This window comes from Solanum lycopersicum, chromosome 8, assembly GCF_036512215.1.
Source record: "Solanum lycopersicum chromosome 8, SLM_r2.1".
NCBI lineage: Eukaryota > Viridiplantae > Streptophyta > Magnoliopsida > Solanales > Solanaceae > Solanum > Solanum lycopersicum.
The window spans coordinates 60526688-60545674 of record NC_090807.1 but is presented as its reverse complement, the minus strand read 5'-3'; the positions used below and the strand labels follow the sequence as shown (position 1 = coordinate 60545674).

At 35.1% G+C, this 18987-nt stretch overlaps 1 protein-coding gene across 3 annotated transcripts; it reads left to right on the top strand.

The window, feature by feature from the left end:
* Positions 1-350: 350 nt before the first annotated feature.
* On the top strand, positions 351-18865 carry LOC101247741 (uncharacterized). Of its 3 annotated transcripts, none has more exons than XM_004246028.5 (19): positions 351-569; positions 3400-3523; positions 3668-3895; positions 6253-6339; positions 6620-6709; positions 6803-6929; positions 7022-7122; positions 8942-9110; positions 9350-9471; positions 12307-12435; positions 12509-12607; positions 12693-12750; positions 12835-12910; positions 12986-13115; positions 14079-14236; positions 15316-15388; positions 15654-15848; positions 16216-16309; positions 17794-18865. In XM_004246028.5, exons 2-19 carry the CDS (start codon positions 3449-3451, stop codon positions 18651-18653), a joined length of 2871 nt encoding a protein of 956 aa, XP_004246076.1. In that variant the 5' UTR covers positions 351-569; positions 3400-3448; the 3' UTR covers positions 18654-18865. The 3 variants fall into 3 exon arrangements, with proteins under 3 accessions (XP_004246076.1, XP_010325664.1, XP_010325665.1); XM_010327362.4 differs by having other exon boundaries at positions 379-569; positions 3385-3523; XM_010327363.4 differs by lacking the exon at positions 351-569 and adding an exon at positions 2843-2952.
* The last annotated feature ends 122 nt before the right edge of the window (positions 18866-18987 follow it).

Sequence of the window (18987 nt, the reverse complement as noted above, 5' to 3'; positions counted from 1 at the left end):
CCAATACTTCTCTCGACTTTATATTAAAAACTCTATGCTCATACAATAGTTTGAGACTAGCTGTTATATAACGTGACAAATCAGAAATGTATCCAAATTTAATTAGTCGAGTAAATAAATATTTCTAAAACTATTAATAATTTATAAATAAAATTAATAATTTGTGCTAAATTTAAAATTGTTATCAATACTTTTTCTTTTTCTCTAATTTCTTTGGAGTGATCTTTTGAGATATTTCTACTAGTGGACCAAATAAAAAAAAAGTACTTTTTTTTGGTTAAATAAACGTGCTATTATTCAAATGTGAAGTCATATTTTATTATTTGTAAGAAGAAAAACAGTTATTATATGCTTTGAAAATTACTACAAAATTTAATTTTTATTTATTTATTAATAGAAATATCAGTGTCGGAAGCTGGTGAGAGGCAAATAGCGTTAACCGAAAGTGAAGCCTATTTAGAGGCATCTATAGATTTTTTCTTCATAAACGACGTCGATTTCCGTCTCTTCCTCTTCAAATTCCGCTTAATTTTCCCCAAATTTTGCAGAATCTCTTTCAATCTAACCAGGTTTTTATTGCAAAATTCAATATTAGTGTTCATATTATATGAAAATTGAGTTTTTTTTTGTTGATGATTTGGATTATTCATTTCTCAGGTGTTTTTTTTTTGTGTTTGTGGTAGTTAATTTTATGGGTAATTGGTGTTTGATTAAATTAATCTGTTTATGTAGTACTGTTGTTGATTGTATGGAGTAGAAAGAGTAAAGGAAATGTTTTGCTAATTTTTTTTTATAAATGCAAGTTCATTTATAATCTGGAATTCTCTGGAAAGGTTGGATTTTGTTATACTTTTTCATGTTTTCGTTGGTTGTTATTGATGTTTATAGTGAATTTTGGTTGTTTTGTTAAGTAATTTGTATTTTTTAACTAGAGGATTTGACGTGTTGTAGTATTCCTTTATGCTTTTCTTGTTGTTTGGAAGCAAAGGACAAAACTTGTAATGTTAACTTAGCGCTTGAGAACTTTGTACCTAAATTTTTCTGATTTAGGAGAACTTGCATGCGGAAATTCTTCATTTTTAGTGATAATTGTGGTGTCTGGGTCAGCTTGCGTGCATTCCACGTTGCTTGCTACTTTTCCCAACATAGGTAATGGGTAACTCTATCAACCTAGGTTTGGACAGATGGGGACATCAATTGTTCATTTTGAGTTCTACAATTATTAGCTCATAGGCTGTAGTTCAAGGGGGGAACTAAAAGAAGAATTTGATGCAACACTAATAGAAAATACAGAGAATTAGAAAGGTATTATTGTAATTTCAGTTGTGGTGTCATGCTTAGCTTAATCGAAGATATCATTCACATCCGTTCTCCATTTTTCAGCGGCATTTTACCTTGAATGAGGCTAAGAGCACGTAAACTCTCCTTTCTGAAGTTACAATGGGACTTCATTACAGACTTCGAGTTGCTTATAATGACCTTTACTTAAGTGATTGCCATAATTATAGTAGAGAATTAGAGGGAAATGAATCATATCACTCAAAAGGTAGTATAGTTTTTACATAGGCTAATGCTGTGGCTGGAAAAGGCATAGATATGAAAGCCCTTTATCAAGAAGAAAGGAAAAAAAGAAGAAAAAAATAAAGTCAGGTGAGGTCATTCTTTTGCTGCTCATGTGAACAATGTGGAAAGAGATAAATGGAAGATATTTGAAGGAATTGGTAACTCTTGTAACTGTATAGATGTTATTGGACAATCTTCATTCTTCGTATAGTTTTGGAGTACATAGTACATATAATATGCTGATATTTTCCCAATAGGTATTGATGATTGGATGGTTTCTGTAAAGGATATGCCCACTTATAGGTGTATTTCTTTCTTGTTTACTCTATATATGCAGGGTCTTTTTCCAAAATATATGTTAATCAAAATATTTGCAATTATGAAAAAAGTGTTGTCAGTGTGGAATGTCTGTTGGGGTTCTAAGATGAAGGCACAACTAAAACACTAGTTTAATTGATAAAGGCACAAATAAGGAGAGAACTAAAAGCAGTGGAATGAAAGAAATGAAGCAAAAGCAGTCGCTTAATTTTGAAAACTGTTCAAATTTATGTTTTCAATGCCAAGACCCACTTTTAGGTTTTTATTCTCCTAAATTTTGTTCCTACTCATTGGCATATTTATTTAAGATGTTTTCTTAACTATTGATATAGTATTAATTTTCCAGCAATGTTGATCTTCTTTTGATTACCGAAAAATTCCTTAGCAGACCAACCCTAGTTGGTCCACAGGTTAGAAACTCGGAGGAATATGGGTGTGTCCATGTACCCTTTTCTCACTTAAATATTAGGTTACTTTTCAGTGGTATGATTCGAGCTTGTGACGTGCGTTCTATTCACACATTGAACTTTATTTAATGATTGTTGTTGCGATTTCTAGCGTAGAGCCTGTGGTCAATGAGGCTCTCACCTCAATGTCTTGTTGCTTGCACTTAAGTGCAGCTTAGGCGAATTGAAGCAATCAATATATGCAGCAGTGAACTTAAGGGCCTAAGCAGTTAAAGCAAGCTTTTAACAGCACTGGCTGCAGAAGCAACAATAAGGTTTTGTGCATGTGCGCGAGCGTGTTTTCTTTACATGGAACATAAGAAAGAACTTTTTTTGACATGAGCTGAATATTCATTACACACCAAAAATACCCTAAATATTTAGTGACATCTATATGCCATTTTTCTGTAATAGCATGCCATTAAAGGAAAAATGAGAATGGTAAGATAAGGAGTTCATAAATATAGAAAAACCAGTCTTTGGAAAAGATTAAAAAGGAAAGAGTGTCGTATGAAAGAAAATGGAGGGGGTACCTGCATCGTGATCGTTCTCATATCTGCAAGAGAAGATTTACTTGCAATTGCTCCTTAACTCTGGATTGGTCTTTTACCAAATGATACCACAGGTATGAGTATCATCTGGTTTAAGTATGTGTGTCAATAGCTATCGGAAAGAATATGTGTAAACTAAGTTTTTGTTCTTAGGATATTATTCGTTTTACTTTTATGCATGCCAATCTGTTACTTGTTTCTTCTTGCCTTTTCTTTTCTCGATTGGGTTGGGAGGGTTTGCTATATTTTGATGTACCTCCCACTATTGACACTATATTGATAGTCATAAGACTAACATTATTCTGTTAGTTTACCATTGAGCAAGTATTTCTGAACTAAAGTCTTCCTAACTGTTTATAGTCTGTTAGCTTGCCATTGAGTCATTATTTCGGAACCGAAGTCTTCATAACTGTTTTTGGATCCTTTAACTGCCATTGTTCATGCTGGTTTAGCAGGATGATAGGACTCATATTTTTTCCAAAATAACACTTTCTTAGTTGCTTTAGTCTCCCTTCTTGCAGATTCATAACTTCTTAGATAGAAATACATTTCTCAACCAGACTACAATCAATGGGATGGGGAAACATCTACAAGAGGCGTGTGAAAGTTTTTGCTGTAGCTCTTATCATTTACTTTGATTACAAGGTATGATTTATGTTGCGTAACTGCTAGGTTACTAATGTTAATGTCATATCTGAAAATTAAAAGATGAAAAACTGGGTTTTGTCATCTTATTTACTTTTACTAAGCAGACTGAAGAACTTATGAACACTATTGTGTGATGTGAAGGCTTTACAGCAGCGAGAAAAATGGGCAAACAAGTTAAAGATAGCTTCTCTATGGGAGAAAGCTCATGAACGCAATGCTAAGCGTGTTCTTAATTTAATAGTAGATCTAGAAGGTTTGTGGGTGAAACTTGGACAGTACCTATCCACACGTGCTGATGTACTGCCAGAGGCTTATACACGCCTTTTGAAGCAATTACAGGACTCTCTTCCTCCCCGCTCTTTAAAAGAGGTAACTTTGGTTAACCTTATCAAAGGATTTTCAACAATGGATTGTTTGCAATAACAATCCTACTTGCTTGTGATTGCATTCTTTATTTCAGTCATTTGCTAGAACTGTTATCATCTAGACAAAATACATTTTCAAGAACCATTTGTAATCTCTTGAAATTGATTATTTGTATCTTATGCATTCGACATGGAGGTGTTAGTTTTGTAGTTCTTCAGTTTATTTGCATTGATGATTCAGTGAGCTTTAACTCGTGATTCGGATTTGACGAGTCAAAGTTATAGGTTTTCTTTCCTCCTTTTCAGGCACTCCTCCTTCATTCATTTGTTCTCCTTGCACTTTATTTGAGGGGTTCTTTTCTGTTGGGGTTTGGAAGAGGGGTGGGGTGATGGCGGGTCTCCAGTTTAATTTGTACATTGAGATTTGAGTTAGTTTATGGATGTGCAGTTTCATGAAATGTTCTCATATGAGGAATATATGAATGATAACCTGAATATCTTCTTGTGGTTGAGCCGTTGAGAATTGAGAAACATCATGTTCTCTTAAGATTCTTTTGCATAAAAAAAAGTGGTTTGCACATCCTGACTCATGTGTTCTGTTTGTTGCGTGTCTGAGAGGGTGCGATTGGTAGGAGATAGAGGAGAGACAGAACTGTAAAAGAGTGGAGGCTGTGTTTGATCATATTTAAAGCTGATATTTTGATTGGGCTTTTTATAACATGACCAAGAAGACCATGTTAGCTATTAATCATCAAAGCAACTCAGGTTAATTCGATGTGAAAAGATATGCTAAAAACTCCCATGAATTCATTTACTTACGATTCACACTCTGGCGCATCTCTGATGTAAGTGGGAGAATCTAACATCTACAGGGAAATCTATTCTATGTTGCCTGGGATTTTGCATGGATATAGCAAGTATCTTTTGGAAATAATTATCTTGCTTTAATATTTAGACATGATTCCTCCTCTTTTCAGTGATTTAACATATTTTCACAGGATACTTTCCTATCCGAAAACCTCAATTTTGTGTTCAGGTAGTTTCAAATCTATACAATAAAGTAATTAGTTTTTACAACAAATATAGCCATATTTTATTTACATAAAAAATAACCAAAAATAAAAGGAAATATACAGTGACTATACAATATAGCTTGCCAAAAGTTATAGAAAGTATACACTGACTATACAATATAGATGTATATATTTTACGTGTACATAAGTTATACACTGACTATACATTATGATACACTCAAAATACTGAATATTGCTTAACTATACATGAAATATACACTGAGTATACATGAAGTATACACCTATTATTCAATATCGATCAACTCAAAATCACCTCTAAACATTCCCAAAATTTAGATTATGAAATCCTCTCGATGTTTTGAGTTTTTGATATATAATTTGCTCTAAACAATTCATGTTTGCGGTACATCGAATTTTTATAAAGAAGAAGAAAGAACTGGAAGAAGAAGAACTGGAAGAATTGAAGGAAACAACTGGAAGAAGAAGAAGAACTGGAAGAAGAAACTGGCGACGACAATGAAGGCGGAGAAGAAATTGGCCATTTTTTTGGTAATCAAATTGACTGAATGGTCATTTGATATAATTATCCCTTTGTTTTCCTATATAGCCTCTTCTTCAGAACCCCTCCCCCCTAGCCGAAACCTACTGAGAAAAGAATCTACTGCTCCATGTGGTTTTAATCTCTTTGTAATCACTTAGACGCTTGTTATCCAGCGTCCACGTTTGATCGGAAGTGAAAGTTTAAGAGGAACCGGAAATGATTACGGGAGACGACAATTCGTCAATCACAAGAAGATGAGCTTCCTTTGCTCTGTGAAAGTAGAAATATTGACCTGTGTGCCATAGTGGAGTGAAAAGCACCAGGTTGTCATCCGCTTATTAGGGACAATTATCGCTCTTGAACTGTCTTTGCTAGACAGAACCATGTCAAAAGTAGCTCAGTAGAAAAAGATCTAGCTTGATCCTAAGGGAACTCTTAGTGTGCAGTAAGCATTTGGGCTTTACATTTTAGTGGCCCCATTATCCTTTAAATATTTGTTTCTCTACTTATCTCCTATATCATTCAGATTGTCATTTCTATGACAATCTTGGGATGCCAAATTTGCTTTAGCAGGAAATTATCTAGATTTCTTTGCTCTTTGAATATTGTATATATTTGCTAATCATACAAGACATCTGCAGAAGCTGAACTCATGTTTATGCAGTGTGAAAATCTAAACGTTCACCAGATTGCTAGAAAGAACATCTAATATTCGTCAGATATATAAAATGAATGTCTAAAATTAATCAGATAAATGTTACTAATTAAATGAATTGTATTTCCCAGGTATGCAAAACCATAGAAAAAGAGCTGGGGAAGACCATGGATGATCTATTCTTGTATTTTGACAAAGTTCCTCTGGCAACTGCCTCAGTAAGTGTCTGAACTAAAAAGATAGGCACAGAGTGGAAACAAGTATTTCTAACTAGGCTGTTTAGCAGTAATTCAGCCACTGCTTACCTACCTTGATAGTAATATATATAGTTATTTCTTTCAGTTATATTAGAAGTACCCATAGATGTAGGATATAATAGAGGAAGTTGGTGTGAGCTATAAGAAACAATGGTGGTCCTAACGTTAGCTTTTTAGTTTTCCTTTGTTCATTACATGAGACTTAAATTATCCTAATTACTTTCAATATTACTTTCCACAGATAGCTCAAGTTCATCGTGCAACTTTGAGTGATGGCCAGGAAGTTGTTGTCAAAGTTCAGCATGATGGCATAAAAGCAGTTATACTGGAGGTTGTTTATACTAGAGCCAAAGATTTTTCTTTTGCTGTGTGAATATAGAGGCACTGAAAAATTATAGTTTCATTTACGCAAGTTCTTTTTCAGGACCTGAAAAATGCCAAGTCAATAGTTGATTGGATAGCATGGGCAGAACCACAATATAATTTCCACCCCATGATAGATGAATGGTGCAACGAATCACCTAAAGAACTAGATTTCAATCATGAGGCTGGTACTCTTAAGAAGTCAAATTGATTTACTTAATGTTTCAGCACTGCTTTCTTTTGTATCATTTGTTAAGCTTTTCTCTTCTGGTTTTGGCAGAGAACACCCGAAAGGTCTCAAGAAATCTCCATTGTAACAAAAGATGTGATGATAGTAACCCTGCTAATCATGTGGATGTACTAATTCCTGAAGTCATTCAAGTATGTTCCTCTAGTATGTAGAAGTTATCTAAGCAACTATTCTGTGACGTTTTAGGAGCTGCAGTTTCTTGTAATTTTTCCTACTTGAATGCTTTATAGATTTGATGGTATTGATAGAACTACCTGGGAGCGGAAGTAGTAATATATAGGAATATGTAGAGAGTTGTTACATCAAATCTATTCTAGAAGAATACATCATTCTTTTAACAGTAAGAGGGACTTCACCAAGGTTCATATGGATGATTTAGGAGCGATTTTACCAACTTGTCTAGGAACAAAATGTAGTAGTTGTAAGGATCTTGCAAAGGTTCTTGGTGAGGTAGTTTTCATTGCATCATGTGTTGCAAAAAACAAGCGCTTTGTCACTTGAGGCGATGAAGTGAAGCAAAGTGAGGGTGCGCTTCAGTGTGAGATTGAAGAAGCAACCATTTCTGTCAAAGAAACGCAAAGTGATGTAGCCCTATAGTGATCGTTTTAATTTATTTATTATTTTCAGAAGAAAAAGACAGGAATAAACATTTTTAGACAAAAGAAGTTCTTGCTAAAAATGATCTTAAGTGGGACACATAGACACTTGACCAGTGATCTAACAGCCGGAGGTTTTCTTTTTTAATTTTCTTTTTGGTTCTGCTGTTGTGTCTGCATCTTCTTTGGTGCTGACTTCAGCCATTGCTGGGTCTTTTATGAAGATTTGTAGTTTTTTTCTCACTTAGTTAATAATAAAAATAACAGTTTATTTGATACTATTTTGTTAGTGTTTATGCAAATACTGTATAAAGTTTGTTTTCAGATAGTTTAATGGTACAAAATCAGTTTATTTAAATACTTTAATTGTTGGAACAAACTTTCCTTTCACAGTGAGGGAGCAGGAACAACAACGTTTAAATGACAAATCCATCTAGTCCGGAAAGGAAAATAAGTAAAAAGTTAATTAAAAATCTGTGGAAGAATGACCACAAGTAGAAGAATTAGGTGTGAGGAGGAATTTATTGAAGAGACTCCACTTCCTCCTTCCATTCCACTTCCTAAGTTTCATACCACAAACATTTATATTCTTATCAACTTAGTAACCTGCTTATACTATTCTGATCTTGACGTGAATGCCTTCTGCAGTATATTCACTTTCATTTGTTTCAACCTTTAATTGAATATACATCTTTAATTCTGTTACATTTACATTTGCAGCTTGATTTTGTGTTTAGGGCCATATGAGAATAGCTTCTGATTGCCTCCTATTTCATTTCGCCAGTTGTTAAATTTACGGAGGAATTGTTTCCAAAGATCCATCTTTTCGAAATGCATATAAATAGTTTCATAATTTTTCTGGCTTAAGTAAATATCTACTTTCTTTTCTTGGCTAGTGCCAGGCTGCTTTATTTATTAATATAATGGTTGCTTACCTTTTCACCCAAAAAAGATGCTGAGCTAGTTTATGGTATTTATTACTATTAGTTTTTGGATTACTTCAGAAAGGTATAGGCAAAGCTGTAGGCTTCAATCACTTGAATCTCTCATCCGTTACTTCTGTCCATGTATTCTTCTGTTTTCCAATAACATTATTTTCAATGATAAGGTAAGGTAGTTTTATTGATATAATGGTTTCAAGCTGGTACTTGCATAAATTACAGAAGTCTGGGAGCAGTCACCTTGCTTTATTACTTCATTAGAGAATACAAGAATTCCAAAAGTTGAGCTGGACACTTCAGGAAACAGCTCTTATACTAAAAATGCAATTTCGTATACAATTATACTTTAAAACAGACGAGTGTTGCTTTTATCCATCCATAACATGTTTATATTGGATTGCTTAAAATTGCAGTCTACTGAAAAGGTGCTCGTACTTGAGTATATGGACGGTGTTCGTTTGAATGATGCCGAATCACTTCAAGCCTTGGGAGTAGATAAGCAAAAACTTGTCGAAGAAATTACACGTGCATATGCACACCAAATTTATGTTGATGGATTTTTTAATGGAGACCCTCATCCAGGTACACCTCCATTCACTTTTAGCTCATTATGGATGAGTCACTGTCATCTCATTAATTATTTTAACATGTCTCATCTGTTTTTGTTGATGTGCTGCCTGTCCAGACACACACCTTTTTTTGTACCTCACAATGATTCTACCAAAGCTACAACATTTTTCCTGCTAATTATACTGAAAACATGTTTTCAACTCTTAATATGTTTCACTCTGTTGAAAATTCTCTTGGGTTGTCAAAAATAGGAAATTTTCTGGTGAGCAAGGAACCACCACATCGCCCAATTTTGTTGGATTTTGGACTCACAAAGCTACTTTCAAGCTCCTTGAAACAAGCTCTTGCGAAGATGTTTCTGGCAGCTGCCGAGGTTTTTCCAGTTCCTTTAACATCCAATGAGGATTGTATATACCTGTAATGATGTATTCAATGAATTTATGAATTTATCGATGCAGCCATGTCATCAAGGTCCTATCTGGCTAACTGCTGTCATACTTCATGACCAAGTCATATTTGTTGATCTTTTTGCAAATTATTTAAACCATTGTCAAGAGAATCATTACCTAATAAAGTTTTATCGAAGATACCAGGCACAGGGAAGAATAAGAACTGATACTCACACATACCAATGTAGCATATTTTATGCATATCTAGATCATATATTAGCAAGGATGCCTTGAACACGAAACACACACATATAGGCTTGTCCACTTGCACCAAAAAAAGACATTTTTTCATAGTGGAGAAGGCACATATTGGTTTTGAGATCGTAGCTGAGACACAGACTCTAGAGTTGTGTGGGCCCTGATACAAGTATTAAAAGTTCTGAATTTAGGAGGCCCTTAAATAGGGGGGGGGGGGCAGAAAATTGTGTATTCTTTGATTTGGTCGGCGAAATATTGCTTTACACCACTTATAGGACATACAAACTGCTCATAGGAGGCGGTACAGTGAATGAACAATCATGGTGTGATCCTGACTACACACTCTACCCTAGTAAACAAATGGAGCCTGAAGATCAATTCTACATAGAATTTAACCTTAATTTATTTACCAATCCCCCAGTGTGATGTCCAAACTCACGTAGTGAAAATGAAACAACAGTGTCTTCTGCAGCTACTAAACACTGTTAAGAGTTCTGTGTAAATGAACAACATGAATAAAAAACGAGAAGCAATCTCCTTGCTCTCTTATCACATACTAAGATAGTGAGGACTTCTAGATTGTAAGGTTTTTTCTACTGTATCAGGTCAGTAGTGTTAAGCCTGAAGCGACAATGACCACGTAAATGCGTGAATGCACAAAGATCCTATCCCCCAGTGTAATGTCTAAACTCACGTAGTGAAAATGAAACAACAGTGTCTTATGCAGCTACTAAGTACTGTAGAGCTCTGTTGTTGATGAACAACATGAATAAAAACGAGAAGCAATCTCCTTGCTCTCCTATCACATACTATGATAGTGAGGACTTCTAGATTGTAAGGTTTTTTTTACTGTATCAGGTCAGCAGTGTTAAGCCTGAAGTGAGAAGGACCACATAAATGCGTGAATGCACAAGGAACCTTTGCCTTCCAAGTGAAAGATGAGAGGAACTTCTCGAATTCCTTTAAATTTGAAGAAAAGGTGTTCAAGAGGGAATTCCTCTAACATTGTGAGCAAATTTTCAGTGGAAGACCTCAAGAGTACCTAATGGATGATATTGACGGAAGTCAAAAGAATGGCAAGCTAATTCTCCATCATTAAGGTTGAAAAATAAATGAATATTGGAACAGCAGGAGGAGCATTACCTGAACAAGAAGGCAGCACATTGTAGCAATGGGAAGGAACATCTTCCAATCTAATGGTATTTTCAGAATAAAGAAGATTGCAATTACCTTTTGGACCCTGTAATGAGTTCTGGGCCCATGGCCTAACTCTTCAACTTGCATGATTCATGCAACAGATGTAAGATACTCTGAAATTAAGACATCTGGTGATGGAAACATGGTATAGAAGGTTTCACTTGGGAGTCTTTTGGTTCACGGTCTAATTATGCAGGGCTGTAATATATGATGGTTATGTGAATAATTTAAGAAAAACTATGCGATAACTAATACGGAAATTAATATGCAGAGAACAGTACAAATGTTAAGAATTAGCTTTAATAGTCACTATATGTATGTACAAGTTTTTTTAGTTTAAAAAACTTCAAAGCACAAATTATAAAGATTTCATACTTTGTTAGATTTTCATTTCTTTTTTACGAAAATAATGCACATTATGTGAGGTTACCTTTTTAAATCATTGTAGGTGCTCTTATCCATGTCTAGTAAACGTTTTCTTATTCCAAAGTTTATGCTGCATTAAGTAATGCACAGATTCCCATATAAGTTATGCAAGTTATGTTAATATGGAACACAAAATTGGTATCCAAATGTTGTATTAATACTTTTTGAGAATGATAACTTCAGTATTAAAGAAAAAGGCACTAGGATATATAGTGCCAAAACCATAAATACAAAGAGAAAGGATAACAGATCCAACTATGAAATCATATCAGATCTACTAAGGATACTACCTCATCCACAAAATATGGAGACTTTTATTCCTAACATAGACTTTTATGCCACAATTATTTTTTTCATATGGGGGAAACAGAGCAAGCTCTAACAGCAGTTAACTGGTTCAGAAGTATTATTCTGATATGCCATGATATGCACTATACTCGTGTATCAAACCTGTGTATCAACAGTTAACCTTTAGTATTTTACCAAGTGTGGACGCTCAACTTTTTAGTAATACTCAACATTCTAATTTCCAGCTGGGCCTCCTATTTCCTCTACCCTTGCTGATATTCTGGTATCAGAAAAAGGATAATTGCTTAAAACCTTTCTATCTGTGTCATAGTTTTATTTATATTGTACATAGTGCTAAAATTCAGCTAACAATCAATGAGCCCGGTTACTTAGTTGTATTTCCGTTTGATAATCTTCCCTCTTGCAGGACAAAGTTATAAGATAAGCATATATTATAAAATCATCCAAGCTATATCTGTTTTCTCATCTTGTTATTATTCTCAGTCTTAGCTGTAATTTCTTGTTGAAGACCTGTTGGCCTCTCCTATTCCAATGAAAAATTTGTGGTTTTGTTTAATATAATCAACAAAATTTTGTTATTGTTTCTCCACCAATTCGCCATTTAAAAATTGAGATACCACTTCTTGCAGGGGGACCATGTAGCACTTTTGGCTGCATTTGCAGAGATGGGACTCAAGTTTCGCCTTGACGTACCGGAACAGGCTATGGAGGTTACTTCTGTGTTCTTCCGTTCTTCCACGCCTGCAAATGAAGCTCTTGTAAGCTTTCTCTTTTTGGTTGGTTATTTCTATCCAATTTCCCTCGTCTGACTTATCTCTCAATTTGATGAAGGAAAGTATGAAAATGTTATCTGAGCAAAGGTTAAAAAATATCAAGGTTATACAAGAAAAGATGAAACTCAATGAGAAGGAAGTGAAACGCTTTAATCCTGTAAGCTTTTAACTTTTTTCAATCACTAGTGACTGAATTATTAATCTGACTTAGATGATTCTGACCAGCTGACAATTTTTTCCAGGTTGATGCTTTTCCTAGTGATATTGTTATATTCGGGAGGGTTCTTAATCTTCTTAGAGGTTTGTGATGAATGTTCTCTTTTATCTCCTCTTTGTATCCTCTAAGTGCGAACAACTGACTCAGTGGTTGTCGGTGATTCTCAGGGCTTTCTGCAACAATGAATGTGCGCATAGTTTATATAGAAATCATGCGGCCTTTTGCTGAATCTGTGCTCCAATGGTTAGTTCTGTTTTGTGCTTATTTTACGTATATCACTGGATCCGTTGCTCATTAAGTATTTGGCAACTTGTACAGCAACTTAAATAGAGAGCCAGCTTTGAATCCACGATGGATCTATGACACCCCAATTCATTCTGATGTTGAAGCCAAACTAAGGCAACTTTTGGTTGAGCTTGGGAATGCTGAGAAAATACTTGGAATCCAGGTACATACTCGTAATTGCTATGTCTTTGCAGTCTGATTATCCTGCCACCTTGATCCCCTTCCCAATGGCTTTGTAGACAACTCTTCCTTGCAGGGGCAGCCAACACTATTGGTGCTGTAGGATGCAATTTCTTGCCGCAGCAAAAAAGTAAAGGGTATTTAGTCAAGATAAGTTTTGATTGAACACTCAGTCAAAGAGAATAAAATTTAGTATAAAGTATGGAGTACCTTTTCAGTTTAGGGTTGGTGTACAAGTAAGATGTACCTTGAAATAAAGAGAAAGCACAAGATTAATACAGAAGATTGAGCAATCAGCTACTGTGAATATCAACTGGACATCTTACAATTCTGAGAGATGAGATGAGTGAAAAAAGCACTGGAAACGTCTATGTGAGCCATGTGGATGCTTCAGATAGAGAAGTGTTACAATAGAAATAAGTATTTCCTACTTAGAATAGAAATAGGAATAAGAATAGGAATAGGAATCCTAGTCGGAAAAGGGTTCCAATGAAGTGTATATAAATAGGGTCTCAATGTAACAATTTAGATACACAATTCAATAATATTTTCTCATATATTTCTCACAAGGACATCAGTTAGTCATTGCAGCTGTTGAATTGATCTGAGAGTTCTTTAAGTGAATAGGAATGGATAATTTTTGTCAAACTCTGTACTGCTATTAATCGGATATGTACTCAACTCTTGTAGAAGTTCAGGTTCTTATTCAATGTTTCATTTGGGTTTCTGATATTATATTGGGACTTATCAACTTAGAATAGGATGTTGTTTTCCACATTTCTTTTAATGAAGTGATTTAACGATCCTAGCTGCATGGATTAGTCATACTGCTGCCAAATGTCCTAATATAGAAATGTCTCCCCAATTAAGTTGGTCTATGAATTTTGCGATTTGTTCCTGGGTTTCACTGATTCAAGCTTGCTCATTGTTTGCTGTGTATTTTAAGGTATGTGCCTACAAAGATGGAGAAGTGATCATTGATACTGCTGCTGGGGTACTTGGAAAATATGATCCTCGACCAGTCCAACCTGATAGCTTATTCTCTGTTTTTTCAGCAACAAAGGGAATATGTGCTGGACTGGTGCACTGGCTGGTTGATAATGGGTATGTTATGCTAATAAATTCAATATATTCTCTGGATGTCCTAATTTTCAGTCCTCTGGATATGAAATTCAGAAGTTTCTAAATCATTTAAACCAATGAAACAATGAGTCTTCTATATTTCTCCAATAATGTCTGCATCAATCTGCTATGGTACAAAATAAAAATAATGAAATTTTCTTAATACATAATGCTATCTATTATTTAATTACTTTTTCAGATGGTGACCGGTTAGTTTTCGTTTTCTTCTGATACTATTAGTCAGGATGTAATGTTTCTACCACTGATCTCTGTGCTTTTGTTCTCTATAATCTTGCCCCTTTGGTGTGGATAGAGTTTTTTCCTGTACTCCATATTTTTTTGCCATATCCCAAGCTTTATTTAGGATTTTCTGAATCTTAAGATTATGCACCATCCAAATGATTTATTCCTTGTTAACTGTTAAGCCATTGTAAATTGTTCATGTATTCCAGTGTTGGAGTATTTGATACAGAAAAAGCAACCATACAGAAATAGCAACACCACTCTGCTCTACGCTTAATGTACTTATTTTTCTTTAATGAGATAGCTTGAGACGAATATTGGTCAGACCTAGAAAGATCTTGCTAGGACCATTAAATATCTCGAAGCTCTTTTTACCTCTTTATTTTTTCACTTACCAAGAAAGTTAATTCTTTTTTAAGATTTGCCTACAATTGAGACATGTCGTTATTTCTTCATACTTGCACATCACTGGGAGTTTATTTATCGATATGCTCTTACATTAGAAGCCAGGTTCCTGGTAAAATCAAAATTTAGATGGTATGCACCTCGCGTTGCTTAGTATTGCTTATACTTCAATGTAAAAATACTGATTCAGACTTTAAGAGCTTCAAGGTGGATATGTCTTATGATTCATCTGATAATGCCTCTGATCTTTTCTATACCTGTCTTGTAATTCTATTCTTTCATCTAATTTATCTTGCTTGTTTTGAAGTTTTAAGAGGTACCAATGTCTGAGACATATATTGTGCTCTAGCTTTATTTATGATACAAAGTTTCAGCTTTTGCAATTAACCAATGAGAACATTTAATCTTAACAGAAAGCTGAAGCTTGAGGACAATATTGCGAATATATGGCCTGAATTTGGATCAAATGGAAAAGACCAAATAAAGGTATATATAGATCTGATATAGACCTCCTTAGAAATTTTTGTTTTACTACAATCTTGTTTCTGAGCCCTCTTAGTGAGTGGATGATCAAAGAAAACAAATATGATAAAGTTAACACTGGTAACTGTTAGTTATTCTATTTTTTAGAAAATATTCAAATTTACTTGCAGAAAGCAACACAATGAATTGAAAATATCAATTTCTTAGTCCTTGTTGTTATTGTTTATATTCCAACTAGGTCAATTTGGGTGCATGTTAATTTTGGCAGGTTCATCATGTTCTTAATCATACCTCTGGCTTACATAGTGCCATGAGTGATATAAACCAAGAAGACCCTTTTTTGATGACCGATTGGGATGAATGTTTGAAGCGAATTGCCATGTCTGCTCCAGAAACTGCACCAGGTCGTGAGCAGCTGTACCATTATTTGTCTTTTGGCTGGTTATGTGGAGGCATTATTGAGGTAATGTTGCATTTCATGTTTTCTGATAAAAAAAAAATTTGACTGCAGTATTTTGCTCACTATTTGTGTCATGACCCCTAAGAATCGACTGAAGTATGCAAAGCTTAAATGTTATTGTAGAATGTTTAATTAATAATTGTTGAAAGGAAGTTTCCATCTATGCTCCATGTTTATGGTCACAGACTCACGGTAGGAGTGGGGATTGGTTTGTTGCAGAAAGATCCTGACAGTAGCTCTTAGTGGCTCCTCTTTTGAATTTATTAATGAATTCTTGTAGTGGAGCATCTCTACAGAAACATATATCTACAAGTATATTTTAAAATCTTGACATGCTTTGAGGCATTTATCTATTGTCATCTCAATACAGAGAGCATCAGGAAGACGATTTCAAGAACTCCTAGAAGAAGTTTTTGTTCGCCCTTTAAAGATTGATGGCGAGCTCTATGTTGGAATTCCTCCAGGTATGATCAGTGTCTACTTTTTGGAACCTCCTTATTCCTCCTGCTGCTTTTTGCTGTCAATTGAGTCTTTTTGCTTATTCAATCTCTTTAGCTATGTGCTGATTGACATTTTAGAAAACAATATGTCATAGTTTCTAGGCTCCTCAGCAGTTGATAACTAATCTAACTACATGGAATGTACTATTTCCCATTGTTAATACTTCGGAAGAATGAAAGTTTAGACTGCTTTTATCCATGTTCTTCATTATCACGGCCATCTTATCAAATTCTAAAGGTCTAAAATAATTTTCCATGTTTATATGCTGCAGTTGAAGTATTGATGGTGTTAACATGCTGAACTTATGGGTACTTTATGGTGCACAGTTAACTGGCCAGTAACCACACAAATTTGAGGCGACAGCTTATTTTTTTGATGAGGAAATAAGCTGCCCCTCTAGACTTGAGGTGGTTACTGAGCAACTACGCACCTTCAGCTGCACGTAAGTTCAGCATATGAATCAGATCATTAAATTTTCAAAATTTCCAACCCCATCCTGCGTCAGACAAAGCAGTTATAATAACATTGAATATGAAAGAACTTAGACGTATGACATTAATCTTGCATTCCTTCAGCTTCTTCCTCGTTTGTCTGCACATGGTACCAGAACTGTGAGAAACCACTCGCTGTGTGCATTGACCTGCGACCTTCAGGAGAAGGAAATGTTATAGCCGCAGATCTCCAGGCAACTGTCACATCTGCCTGAGTCTTCCTTGTTTCCCTTGAGTGATGCACATCCACGAGTAAGCTAATTGATTCTGCTTAACCACTGCACTCATCTTTGTGTAAACAAACAGAGCGAAGGTCTTAGACACACCCCTAATAATCATGATTAGCATGATTGAGTATTAGACTTAATTCGGTTCTCCCTCCGCCTTGTCATCTATAGTTAGTTTCTTTCAGTCCCAAGTTTCTCTGTCAATAGAGTAGTTTCATTTTCTGGATGAGGTAATTAATATTTTCTTAATGTTGTAAGATTAAAGCCTCTTTATGCAAGTTGTGTATAAATAGTAGAAAGCCCACACTCATCTACAGATAACTCACAGCCATCTATATTAATAGGAATATCTAAGAATATCACGGGTACACCAAAAATTGATTAGCAACGTGCACCAGATCTTGAACTTGAACTATACTGTGAAGAATGAGAAAAGAAGAGATGATGGGAATGAGTTTCTTGATTATTCCCTTCAAGCGTGTTGAGGTTTAAATAGTGTTTGTAAGTAAAGTTACAAGGAAAATAAAGTAATCCTCAAAAAAATAAAATGTTTTTCCTATTTCTAATTTCACAACTATGGGTTCTAAACCTTTCCCATATTTACAAGGAATGAGTTCTTTCCGTATTAATAATCTCCTTATTCTTAAGATGTATAAGTTTTTTTACCCCCTCAAAGGCTCACCAGTTCCTTTACCACGTAAGAGACAAACCTAAAATTCCCTATTGCAGGTGTGGAATCGCGACTTGCAACACTTACAATAGACATGAGTGATCTCACCAAGTTGTCAAATGTCGGCAACCGTTCAGATCTTCCAACCACCTTCCAGCCACAGCAGATGGCTCAACTTGCAACTACTTTACCTGCAATATTTAACTCACTCTATGCTCGCCGTGCTATTATACCTGCTGCGAATGGCCATTGCTCAGCTCGTGCCTTAGCCCGCTACTACGCTGCACTTGCTGAGGGTGGGAAAGTTCCTCCACCACATCATTCTTCCATGCCAACCTTAGGAAGTCACCCGCACATTCCAAAGTTCCCTTCTCAGCAGACTGTAAAGAAGCAAAAATCTCAAAAGAAAACTGGTTTAGATGATCAAGGTCCTGGACAGACTCAAAGTAGCAATTTATCCACTCAGATTAGTTCTGGACATCATGACAAAGGTAATGTTTACATCCAGATTCCCAGCGACAATAGATGCAGTATTGATGATTCATCAAGTGATAACCGGACTATCAAACTCTTCCATAACCCAAAAGTTCATGATGCTTTCATGGGTGTTGGAGAATATGAAAACTTGACCTATCCCAATGGGATGTTTGGGCTTGGATTTAAAAGGAGTTACTCAACAAATGAGGAACTTATTGGCTTTGGGCATTCAGGTATTGGTGGATCCACTGGTCTTTGCAACATTGAGCATAAGTTTGCAATGGCAGTAACTCTCAATAAGATGTCATTTGGAACTGTGACCGCGAAAATAATACACTTGATATGTTCTGAGCTTAACATTCCAGTGCCACAAGAAATCTCCAGACTTGTTGAGACTGGATCTACTAGTCAGTTGGGAATAGGTAAACCACTGATTAACTGACAAATTTTACTCAATTTTTGTCATTGCAAGTGTATGTATAATGACGAGATCATCCAGACAAGAAATCATTGTACTTGACAATTTAAGTCGAGAGTTATATTATTTACCATAATAGGGAAATTTTACCTATTTTGCAAGTGTTTATGAATCCAGGATCAACCATTGTACTTGACAATACAAGTTGAGAGTTATAATATTTACCTTAGTGGGAAGTTTTACATACTTAATTAATGTTTATGAATTCATGATCAAATACATGACAATAGTTCAAATCCCTTGTTTTAAGTTAGATATGGATGTGATAAAAATGTTCAACAGTCATTTTAGAGGCTAG

What these genes read in the sequence shown, in the direction of transcription:
- LOC101247741 (XM_004246028.5), top strand. Translation starts at nt 3,449, where the DNA reads ATGGGATGGGGAAACATCTACAAGAGGCGTGTGAAAGTTTTTGCTGTA. An exon ending in CGCCTGCAAATGAAGCTCTT is followed by an intron (nt 12,436 to 12,508) that starts GTAAGCTTTCTC and finishes AATTTGATGAAG; the next exon opens with GAAAGTATGAAAATGTTATC. An exon ending in GCTGAATCTGTGCTCCAATG is followed by an intron (nt 12,911 to 12,985) that starts GTTAGTTCTGTT and finishes CAACTTGTACAG; the next exon opens with CAACTTAAATAGAGAGCCAG.